The sequence below is a fragment of the Syngnathus scovelli genome, chromosome 8 (assembly GCF_024217435.2).
Source record: "Syngnathus scovelli strain Florida chromosome 8, RoL_Ssco_1.2, whole genome shotgun sequence".
Taxonomy (NCBI): domain Eukaryota; kingdom Metazoa; phylum Chordata; class Actinopteri; order Syngnathiformes; family Syngnathidae; genus Syngnathus; species Syngnathus scovelli.
The window spans coordinates 15,354,130-15,366,695 of NC_090854.1; the positions used below are offsets into that span (position 1 = coordinate 15,354,130).

The 12,566-nt window shown below is 40.3% G+C and overlaps 1 protein-coding gene and 1 long non-coding RNA gene across 6 annotated transcripts in view; both read right to left on the reverse strand.

Annotated features, from left to right (window-relative positions):
- dachd (dachshund d) overlaps positions 1 to 7,218 on the reverse strand; it is a 105,499-nt gene extending 98,281 nt beyond the window's left edge. For 2 of the 5 annotated variants that reach the window (XM_049728389.2, XM_049728388.2), the window contains exon 1: positions 6,041 to 7,202. In XM_049728389.2, the coding sequence (XP_049584346.1) occupies positions 6,041 to 6,633 (593 nt within the window). In that variant the 5' untranslated portion in view covers positions 6,634 to 7,202. Of the gene's footprint in view, positions 1 to 6,040 lie in introns of all 5 variants that reach the window. The other 3 variants (XM_049728387.2, XM_049728386.2, XM_049728385.2) reach the window with 3 other exon arrangements.
- A 927-nt stretch (positions 7,219 to 8,145) lies between these two features.
- On the reverse strand, positions 8,146 to 10,105 carry LOC125973849 (uncharacterized). The gene is made up of 2 exons (XR_007483304.1): positions 9,982 to 10,105; positions 8,146 to 8,269 (listed from the first exon to the last, which is right to left on the reverse strand). It is a non-coding gene; the product is annotated as an uncharacterized lncRNA (long non-coding RNA).
- Positions 10,106 to 12,566: the final 2,461 nt, after the last annotated feature.

Genomic DNA, 12,566 nt, shown 5'->3' on the forward strand with positions numbered 1-12,566 from the left:
TATATGATTTGAAGACTGCTGTTAATAATCATCTCGTGTTTTTCAACTGAGCTTTGTGCTCGAAAAAAATAGATTCTATTACAATATCAAATTTTACATCTCTAATGAAGATCTAACGTTTCACAAAAAAAAACACTTCTAGGTTGTAACAGGAAAAGGAGACAAAGTCAGAAAATTGAGAGAGAGGTGAAAATGAGAATTAACAAGATTAAGAGAATGTTGGAACTTTTTTTGTGACGTGATAAGAATAAAGTCAAACGATTCTGAGTAATATATTATAATCTTACTGAAATGAAATTGAAATGTTGCAAGAATAAGATTGTATTATTTGAGAAGTTCAAAGTGTTACGTGAGAAAACTTGCATTGTAATAAAAATAAAGTAACATGAGACCAGTGGTCACTTTTAGATAAGTTGTTATATAATGTGGCGGACAAAGGCGCAGATTTATGTAAAAAGAAAAAAATACTAATGAAGTTTGATGAAGAATTCTTTGTCAACTTCCCATAGTATCTTTTTTTTTCCCTCAATATGTTTCCAAAACTCTTGATACAAATAAGAACCAGAGCTGGAGTAGGCAAATGAAGCAAATGCAGATCTTAGCAATGCAAATAGCCTCCAAAGCCACAAACGTCGTTAAGACGACGGCAAACAAAGCCTCTCTTAACAAGTCCAATCTGCAGCCTCTTTACTCAAAACAATGTCGGGATTTTGAGGGAATGTTTTTTTTTTTTTTTTTTTTGCACTTGTTCCAACTGGATGAATGTCAAGTTAATAAAGCCCTTCTGATTTTTCAAGGAGACTATTTGCATCGGGTGGGGGCGCACCTTGCCGCCATCTGCCACCTGCACAGTTGACTTGAGCACATGTACTGTACCTAATCAAATTTAGCAGAGCTCCACTGATGGATTAAAGAAAGAAAAAATACGGCCCACTCCTGTTTAAACAGTCTCAAACAAAACAAGGCACAATTTGACTTTCAAGGAAGTGCTTGAATAGATTTGGATTTGAAACAGCTTTGTGTACCATTATCTTCACCCCCCCCCACCATTTCTAATCAGGCATCTGTCACTCTTGTTTTTGAAGTTATTATCGCCTGGGATCCCTCTTGGATGTGGTTGCTGGGTGACGGGTATCTCAGCACCCACTCTAACCGGGTAGAAGCATTTGAATGGAATCTAGAAATCTCCCCTGAGCACCTGTAAACACATTGGCGCCTTGTAAGAAAACAAATATAAGAGCTCGACGGCGATGGAGGAAAGGGCGTGGGGGGGGGGGGGGGGGCAGGTTGTCAGTGGTAGAGGGGGCTGGCACCCTCGGTGGCAGATCACTGAGCGCTATGCAAAACAATTACCGTCATTTCCAGATGTGTGAGTGTAGTCTGAAACACACTTGAAATGTGCAGAGGAGCCACGGTGACAGGCTGCCAGGCTAAAGGTGCAGATGATGTGCTTTTGTTCAAAAGATGTAGCAAGTGTTTTTAAAAAAGGATCAGCCCCTTTAATACTTGTAATACGTTGGGTAAGTTATGTGCACCCAAATATAAATACAAACTTTAAAAGTACTGTTTTGATGTGATTTGGTTCTATTTTTAAAATTGTAGTTTTCTGTATGAAAAAGTTGTGAATCAATAACTGGGAAAAGTATTTATTTATTTATTTATTTATTTATTTATTTATTTATTTATTTATTTATTTATTTATTGTTCACGTATGTTGATAATGTTTGGAATAAAGAAAACCAAACCAAAGGGGTTATGACAATATGAGAAGTTGACAATTAGTGATAAATAAATAAAAATTAACGTTAAAATAAAGTCCAATTCAAATAAAATGTCAATGATGTGCATCTGCTGAAAAGGGGGTTTGGTTGAGTGAAAAAAAAAGTGCATTTGAGAAGGCTGACACACTGACATTTTTAATCTGATACTTAAGATCGGGGGGTCACCAACCCCACAGGCACCAGTTAGCCCCCAAGGACCACATAAGTAGCCTGCAGGCCGGTTCTAAAAATAGCTTACCAGTGATGGGAAACTGTGGTTGCCAAATTTTAGGGAAAATTTATAGAAATGTATCTGTCAAATCATTGTTGATAATGTCTGAGGTCATGAAAATGACCAATGCTTTCATATACATACATGAATGCATTGTTAAAAATAACATCTAATGCAAATTGAAAAGATATAATATCGGAATGCCAGTAATATACTCATAACAATTATGACATGCACATATGCATTAAAAAAAGTAATATGAGAAAAAAATATTTTGACAAAAACAAACAAAAAGCATTTCAAACAAAAGATTTCAGATGTAATTTAAAAAAATAAAGTCAAAATATAAAATTAGAAGAAAATAAGGTTATAATTTTGTCATGAGTAAATTTGCTATGTCAAAGGTGACTCGAGGGAGTGGAGTGTATTTAAGGAGGGTCTCCTTCCCCAGTCGTATGATGCTGTCTGGGGTGCTTAACCTTCAGGTGGAGTGAGGTGCGACCATGATTGTCAATTAACTGCAACATTCTCAGCAACAGGACACCAATGGCATATATTTAGACCCACCAAACAGCTCACATCTCCGCCGCCACCACCTCCTATGTTATAATAACCTTTCAGAGAGTTCAAGTGTCACACAGCAATAAGAACCTTTTTCCATCCCACCGCGGGGAAAATGAAAAGGAAAACAAGTAGCTGGAACAGAGGGGGCTCCTGGAGGGTTGCTCGTAATGTAAGGGAGATTACTGAACCTAGATCTGTGTGTGTGTGTGTGTGTGTGTGTGTGTGTGTGCGGAGAGAGAGAGAGAGAGAGAGAGAGAGCGAGAGAGAGAGAGAGAGAGAGAGAGAAGGCTCAGGAGAGCCCTTAAGAAAATGAAGGGGTCAACAATGACTATATTCCAAAAGACTAACAAGAATGTCAAAATACAAAAACACAGTGCACCCCTAAAAGGCACATGGTGAAAAACCACGATAAAGCCTGTCACAAAATAAAAAAACATAAGTGACTTCATTGCCGAAATATTTTGCATTAGCATTAAATTATACGAACCTTATTTGCTCATGGCCGCGAGGATTTATTTACTAAACTTCAGAGAGTAACGGCTACGTTTACTCATTGGAAGGCAGGCTTTAGTTGTAATACTACATTATTCCTTTTTTCAAAATGTCTGGTCAGATTTACTCAACCTAGAACATCAGCTTTACAGATACCAGCCGACGATGTGTGTTGTTGTAGAGATGTTTACGGTGCCACCTGGTGGTATCAGGAAAAAAACAATCGTGATCAATAATTTGTCCATGGGAGGAAGTGAATGAATATTTGGAGTGAGCTACTGTATGTATTACGAATTAATATGAGATTATTTTTTAAGCTTCTCTTGTGTATTTTTTTAACACAAAGATTATTTGTATTACTTTAAACGATATCAGCTACATTCTGGCTTTATAGGTTAGGCTTAAGCTAAAATAAAGGCAACATTAAACATGAATTCCTACGAGACAGTTTATCTATTTCAATTAGACCTCATGTTGCCTCATCCTGAAACAGAAACCAAATCAGTAGCTAGGATCGCAAGATTAGAAATCTCTAAAACTAAATCCCTTTTTTTATTTAAAAACACTTTTTGCTGTGTCTAAGTTAAAACCAAAAGATGAGGACATAGGGTGCATTCTTGTTATTAACTTTTGGACATTTACAACGTCAAAAAAACTGCAACATGCTCAACAAAGTGAGTTGTATAAATCCAAATTATTTCTAAAAGAGACAAGCAGTGATGGCACAATGTTGAACTGTGTTTTAGCACAATAGACAACCGGGGGTGAACAGAAGGGGGGGGCCTTAATAGCCGCCTGTGAAATAGTGCGACCCCATTGTACACCATACACAAGTATTATTCACCTCATTGTTGCGTAAATAAAGAAGAGCAGCAACTGATGGGGAGGGGGAAACCATTTCCAGAGGGTACTTTTTTATCTGACGGGTGGGAAAAAAAGGGTGGGGGGGGGGGCCGGGCAACCTGTTTACACAAACTGACCGTCTTGTCAGCGGCAGTTCAATCACACACTAACACACAGGCACACACATTGCACACAAATAAAATGATTGTAAGCAACAGAAGCCTTTTATCCAGCAGATGCCTCTCGCACGTGATGTAATTCTGCAAATGGGACGGGCGGCCGGACGAACGCTCAAGCGGACGGGCAGGCCTCTTCTTGACTGATTGATTTGGAGCCCAGCACCGACCCGCAGGACCTGGCGGCTTTCACAGACAATTACAGTGCTGTGTCCGTGTGCCCCGTAATAGCTCGGCACTTTAGCGTCATTAAAGCGGCGCGAGGCACTGCATTATCCTTTAACCCCCCACACCAATCCAGCAAAATGACACACGCAAGCACACACCTACACCGGTGACATGAAGAGAAGTACGAATATGCGAGCAAACAGGAAGACGATGACACACGTGTGTCAAGATTTGCCCAAAGTTCACTAATGTCCAATAAGTGATAAGGGAGAAAAAACCTTGGCAACCAAAGGAACTAGACAGACCTAATTTCAACCAGAAATGCATGCTGGTAGATGACCACAACATACCCTGAGGCTTTCGGCCAATTTTTTTTTAAATTATTTAATTTGCGTCTTGCTGTATATTGAAAAGCATGAAATGCATCTGCAACTTTTGAATAAAAAAATATAGAAAACAAATACAAATTAAAAAAAAAAAAAAAGCCCAAAGCATCCCACCCTCTTATGCACATACTATAATAAACATGTTTGACTGACATATTTGTCTGTACATTCTGTTATTTATAAAATCTGAAAAGGCAACTCAACTTAATGCTTTCACTCAGCGACAAAAAAAAATGTGCGGTAATATAATTGATTTCAGCAGTAGTCAATATTTTTTTAAGATGACCAAGTGTCTCAAAGTGTTTACGACTATTCCGCCACTTTCCCATCATATTTGCATTTCTTTCTTGTAGCCGTGGATACGGTTGGGAGGTGGGATCGATATGGAATCAATCACAGTGACAGGTGAGACGGTCAGTCTGACCGCCATGTGTGTGTGAGAGAGACAGGAATAATCAACTATTGATCTGGGGCTTTTAATCACGCCATATTAAAACATATGGCGGGTCCGAAAATCTTCCGATTGCTAATATGGAGTGATGTATTAATTCCCTCCCTCGTGCATGTGTGCGTGCGTATGTGTGTGTGTGTGTGTCACTGTGCCTCTGTGGTGAGCTTTTCTACAAATGGAGGCTGTTTAATTGAGGATCGTTAATCTCCCATCATAATTCCTGGCATGTGCACTCAGTACATTTGTAATCATTATTATGGAGTGGACTGGCAGTCAGTAAAATATATATATGTATATATTATAAATTTTCTTTTAAAATAGGATGTGAAAAATGTGTATCACTGTAAAAAAAATGTTTTCTATTTACCATAATTAAATGCATGAGTGAAATGATTTGCTAATTAATTTTGGCTGATGGAGCTCATCCATAAGGACTTGGACTTTGGAGCTGTTTGGTCACGATTGAAGACCTGCTACGGCCAAACTGTTAAAATAGTAACTAATTGTTGGAGAGTTGCGGGCCTGCTTTCTGGCTACTGCTAAATAGCCCTTGAGCAAGGCACTGCCCCCACACCCCCAGCAGTTTGTGTCCTTTCCATCTCTTCTTACATGCCTGCATGTGTGTGATATGATTGTAGATTGCTAAACAAAATATAGAAACATCACAATGTTGAGGGATTATAATCTGGATAATAAATTAAAAGCAAATTAATTAATCAGTGAAGTGAGTGGGGGGTTGGGACTTTTAACTAAACTTTTTTCTAACCCTTTCTGGAAGTCCAAACTTTAACGCACGCTTCAAACACACTTTTGCACTCACAGCAGCTTTTTAGAACCTTCGTGCGCGTAAAACGCGAGAAAACACGCACCAAAACTGAATCCCGTGCGCTTTACGCGCAAGGAGCGCGGACCACAGCAAAGGACCCCCCCGCCCACCCCCCAACACACACACCACTTCTTTCACTTACCTGGCATTGGTGCAGTCGTTATAGAGGGTCTCGAAGTCCTTCCTGGAGATGAGCTTGCATCGATTGACGCCGGGCTGGATGGCGCCGAGCCCGCGGAGGATTCGGACCTGCTCCACGTTGCACACGACCGGCGTGATCTCCAGCCTCTTGAGCTTAGTGTAGACGGTGTGCAGGCCCCCCACCAGGTGCTTGAGGAACAAGTCGAAAGCTTGGGGGAGGCAGATAAGCTCGCAGCCGTCCACGGTGAACGAGGCCACCTTGGCTCCGCGCAGCTCCACCATCTTACACTCGTTGTTTTGCGGGATGTTCTCCACGGGCGACGGCGTGGAGTAGACGGGCTTGCCGGCCCCCGAGATGCCCACCGGGCTGCCAGCGGCCAGCAGCTCGGAGCGGAAGAGCGTCTGCGCTGCTCCGACCGCGGTCTGCAGGGAAGGCAACGAGGAGGAGGAGGACGGAGACGGAGAGGAGGTGGTCGACGGCGGAGACGCACTGATGCCGGTGCTGCTGGAGATCGCGGCCGGGGGTGGAGGAGGAGGCGGCGGCGGAGGGACCAGGGAAGCCGGCGAGAGGAGAGCAGCCGGGACGGCGGCCATGGTCACCTTGCAGCGCTTCGAGGGGAAGGTGCGGGGTGGGGGGGTTATGGAAAAGTCGCCGAAGTTCAAAGTGCGCGAGCCAGCTTGGCCGAATAAAAGAAATCCACCAGAGGTTTTTTTTTGGGTGCGTGTTTGGAGCTCCTCAGATAAGTTGCGTGGAAGTTGGGGCACCAAAAAAGAAGAACAAGAAGAGAGAGGCGTGAGTAGTGCGTGATGGGGGTAGAAAGGAGGAGGAGGAGGGGGGCAGGACAATGATCAAAGATAGGAGGAGGAATGACAGCAGGAAAATGAGCTGAAAAGTGAAGCTCGGCTCGCTGGATGACTTGTTGTTGTCACACGGTGCGCGAGGGGGTGGAGCTTGGGGACAGTGCAACAAAAAGTCTTTAGAAGAGAACGCGCACGCACGCACACACAACGCATGTCCGCTCCAATCGTGAATATGAACCTTTGTTTCCAAACCAATTTAGGAAGTCGCAACAACCTTTATTTTATCGATTCGTTTTTTAAAAGCTTTTGAACGAGATCGGAATTGCTCACTTCAAAGTTAAAAAAGAAAACTCTTCAAGTCTTTTTACGCTCAATACATGCTCATTCCTATTTTGAATAATTTCAATTCGCACGTTTTGTCCGCGCGCGCGCCCTCACGCACACGCATCCTCCTATTATGAATATTAAAACTTAAATATAAAACATTTGCCTACTGTCTGGTGTTTCTATGAAAGACGCAACTTATTTTTACTTATAGTCCATTAGAAATTAAATCGAAAGAGTCTTCAAGTCCTAAAGTACAGCATGCATTAGAGTTTTGTTGTGTCAAATATTGTGTCACCAAAGGAAGTTCACACTTAAGCACGCACACTCCATGCACGCATGCATGCCTCCTCTGTATGCTTTTAAACTACTGGATGAAAAGTTTGCCAAACAACCCGAATCACAGTGCTTTCTGCTCGAGCCACAACTTTTTAAATCTCTTGACACATATAGCCTACAGTAGATCAGCTAGGGTTCCTCACTTGAAACAAAAAATGGAGTGGAGGTCCAGAACATAACTGTACAGCATGGGTAGACAACTCCGGTCCTCGAGGGACAAGGTCCTGCATGTTTTCTACATCTCCCTGTTGTAACACTGCCTGATTCAAATGGTCAGATAATTACCAAGGTCTGCAGAAGATGGATAACAATCCTGATCATAAGGTGTGTTGCAACAAGGAGACAGAAAACATGCAGGACACCAGCACTCAAGGACCGGAGTTGCCGACCCATGACACATTTTTGCCATGACTAGTCCATGACTATATTTTTAAACAAGTGTATGAAACATTTGCTTAATGTTTTCATTAAGATCACCATTCCTTAAAAGTCAATATGAAAAATACACACTGAACACCCACACACACTTTAAACACTTTGGCGCATGCATGGACACACACCACACACACATGTACATAAGCACCGACAATGCCTGTGTGCTTGTAAAGTTTGCATAATGTTTCCATTGAATCCAAACCACCAGAACCACTGTGGTTTCTACTGAAGCCACAACAACCTTTTACTCATTTTTTGCATGATTATAAAGCTTACAGCATGGCCAACAAATAAAAGTTAAAAAGGTAAAGTCTTTCAGATAAGGTACAAACTACCATATATATGTATGTATGTATGTATATATATGTATGTATACATATGTGTATATGTAAGTATACATGTACATATGTGTATATGTATGTATATATGTATATATGTATATAAGTAGGTAGGTAGGTAGGTAGGTAGGTAGGTAGGTAGGTAGGTAGGTAGGTAGGTAGGTAGGTAGGTAGGTAGGTAGGTAGGTAGGGCGGGAGGGCGGGAGGGATGGAAGGGGGTGATAGAGCAAGAGAGAGAGAGAGAGAGAGAGAGAGAGAGAGAGAGAGAGAGAGAGAGAGAGAGAGAGAGAGAGAGAGAGAGAGATTTAACCTGCCTTTTCTTCACCATTATATTTGAACGTGCTACATGATTTGTTTACACGCTCTTTGTCACCGCTTGCATCCCTTGCGCACAGCCACTTGCCAAGCTGTTTAGAACAAACCATTTGATTGGCCGAGAGGAGTTATTCCTGTCGTAGCTTTTATTCTGAAATTCTCATAACTGTTTCACCCATTCCCAAATACAAAAAAAGGATTATAATCTCGTCATTTCCCATCTTCTTCTAAATAGTGAACATATAAATTTACTTTATTGCGATACTCAGATTGATACTCAAAGTCAGCTGGTATCGGTTTCAACTCACCTGCAACTCGAATGAGGCTGAACGATCTAGAAAATGTCTTAGGATCAGCTTTCTGTTTATATTGACATACGTTGCCTTTTAAGGACAGGAATTAATGTTGTTCCAGGCTGTTAGAAGAACAAAGATTCCCATATCACTATCCACTGGTCAGAGTGCACACTGCTGATTGCAGAAATGGCCAGTTGCCCCAATGCCATCTGCCAGTGTTGTCAACCTTGCCTGCATATGCTCTACTCTGTGCCGTATCCTAATCATGATTACAAATACAATTCTATTATTAGGACACTAAAACACCCCACCATGTGCCAACATTAAATTGATTATCACACCCTTCAAGGCAAATATATTACATTAAATTTCATATACTATTATGTACTTAAATGTCTCTTTTAATTGCCTTTTACAGCATGCTCGCACATTGCTATTCCCACTGGGAGGAAAGAGTGTATTCCGATCCAAAACAATACATATGCTGTGATACTCGGTTGTATCTTTAAGGAGAAGCAGTTGTATCATTTCAAAATTATCATTCAAGAAAAGAGGTAGCCTGTAGTGTAAAAATCAATAGCTGCTTAAAATTCATTGCGGTGGCAATCCATTTGCCCTTTATGTTGCTAACCTTTCACTTAAATATGCACCATATTAAGATTTCATTACATACAATGAATGTCACAACAGTTTGCAAGTATTGTTTGCGCAGGTTAACGGCAATGCACGACTCGTAATGGTCAGAGGGAAAAATATATGTTTCACATTTTATGTGAATCATGTGGGATAATATATGAGCCTGGTATGTGACTGGGGGTTGGGTAAGTATTAAACAACGGGATGTTTCAATCTTTGGTGTCTTTCAACAAAGTGGGTGGGCTGCCATATATGACCCCACCTATGATAACAGAAGAAAACAATTTCTCTACACCACAGAGTTTGTAAAAAACACAAAAAGGAATAGACCAAAAAAATATATAAGTCAATGTTGCATGTGAAGTGTGCATGTAGATCAAGAAATGTGGCCGAGCATGAGTGGTCTGTGAAGCCCTTTGTGACTCACGTGCTTTTAGTAGGTCTATAGAAATACTAACTTGGTTTGACTCATCACTTTCCCAGCCTTCTCTGCCACGTGTTTTTGCAGTCCTGGAAAGATTCTTCCAGGATCCTCAACAGCTCAACGGACCGCAGATGGGAGGATCCCCTTCCAAGATGATCAAACTGCAATGGATGCAGAGCAGGCAAAAATTAACACACAATATGAAACAAAACCATATAAGCAAATGTGGATAATAAAATGAATAATTGCAGGTAGACGCCACATTGCCGTCCATGTCTTCAAAGTTTGTCACACTGCACAAGTTTAGAAACTCATTGAAAGTGAATAAACAGCACCTCTGCTGGTTGCAACCAAATGGTGCACTATAATTTGTCTCATTTGCCTCTTTGAATAGAATAGAATAGAATAGAATAGAATAGAATAGAATAGAATGCCTTATTTGTCATTGTACAACTTGTAAACAATGAAATTAGGAAGAAACTGATGAAAAAAATTGACCTAAAAAGTTAAAAAATATATTATAAAAATATAAAATATATAATTGAAATTAAAAAGAAACTTTCCAATTTGCTACCCGTACTCATGGGCTTGGTCCAACTAATCTGATTCTGTATTTTATATGAAATTAGTTGTGCTGTCAATATACTGAACACATTCTTTGCTTATCACCACAAAGAAAAAGAAAAACACACTTGTAGAATTAATTCTTTTGAGAATTCCAGAAAACATTGATCAAATTACTAATTGTATGTGATGGACGACAAACAAAGTATTCTTTTAAATACTTTTTAAAGAAGTGCGCAGATGTGGCAGAGGTTGTGTGAAACAAATGAGTTTGTCATAATTGTAATCAGCGTGTATGATGTATGGCGTGAGGCAGGCGTTTGAAAACCTACGTTGCAAATGATCAATGGGACGGTATATTGTTTCTTGTTATAATTTATTCAGGCCGCAACGCTTTGATAAAACAATGTTGAAAAGCAATTTAAATAGAATTCATTTAAATGTCAATTCTCGTGCTTAAGACTTTTCTATAATTGGCTATTTAATTAAAATAATTTTCATAGTCATTAATACGGGCCGGGCGACTTGTAGCGTGCTGACGTGTTTTAATTACATGGTATTAACAAAATTGATATGCTTTAGAAAGCATGGTGAATAAGAAATAATTAGAGCAATCATGCATCATCCTCTTATGGACATTAAGTGTAGCACAATATAATTGATGAACTTGCACGGGGGGAGAAGAAAGAAACGAGAGAGATAAATAACTTTAATTGTGCAGCTGTACTGTGCTCGCAACAAAGAATTGTATTATGTTTCATGGCTAATTCATAATCTGCGGCATCACTTAGCTCTCCTTTAACCTACGATTACATGACATTTGAAAGCGGCGGCGATACGGTGCACTCGTCGCAAACGTCCTCTTGCCTCGTCCGAATAAATCTCGCCGGGAAAGAGGGAGAGCGTCGTGGCACACTTTGGGATCATTGAGATGCTCGGAATAAAGCCACTATTGATCATGAATATTTGTTTTCTTCAAGGTCACAACGCCTTGAACTCATCTATTCTCGGGCAGCAGCTAACACAAACATGCCAAGCCAGAGGTGAAGGGGACACTACGCTGGAACAGATGTGTTTTTATGTTAAGAAAACGTTGTGATTACTTTTTTAGGATAAACAAATCAACCACTAGCCGAACCAAACAACAACGTCTGCTGCTCATCAAAGAACCACATCAAAACTTTTATGTGCACTCCTGTGTGTTTTGTATATTTACAAACTTGAAGCTAAATTATCTTGTATGACAAAAATATGTACGCCTGCTAGCTATTAAATGCATCAAAGTAAGAAGGAAAGAGTTTGAATTTAAGCCAAACAAAGACAGCATCCATACAGGCACACTTTTAATTTTTGAGAAAAATGAAAGGATCCTAAGTGCACCTTATGGTCCAAAAAATACAGTACGTTCAATGAAAATATCTGAGAACATGTATACACTAGAGAACTCTATATGATAGAAGTTGTGGATGTAGCATTAAACTTTTTTTTCAGATTTTTGGGGAATGTCCAGCACTAATTGTCCCTTCATACAGTTATCTAGTTGGCATTGCCCACACCCTGAGAAGATATCTTCAATAGATGTCGCCTGTTGTAGTGGCTCAATATTGGTCCATATATAAGGCGCACCTGACTATAAGGCGCACTTTATATATTAAAGCTCCTTTTCACCTGAAAATCAGTCCACTGAGGGACAAAGATTTGTGGCGATGGTGAATTATGGGAAATGAAGTATGTTGTATAGCTAACTCTCTTATTTCTCTGGTAACAATTCAATTACCCAAAGAAATCGTTTACTTGCGCAATTTTCTCACATTTAAAAGGCACACTTATCGAGTGGTGCTGTTGTAAATAAGACTAATTTAAGAGCACCCTCTGCCAGCACTTGAGGCAAGTGTTAACATACAACACTTTAATAACACGCTGCCGCACACAAAAGTATGTCAAATAACAGCTTCCCCACCAAATTCTAAAATGAAGCCAACATCATTTGCTCTCACTCTCACTTCATTTGACGCCACACCGCTCACAAAACACAAGCGCAAGAAGGAACGAGAG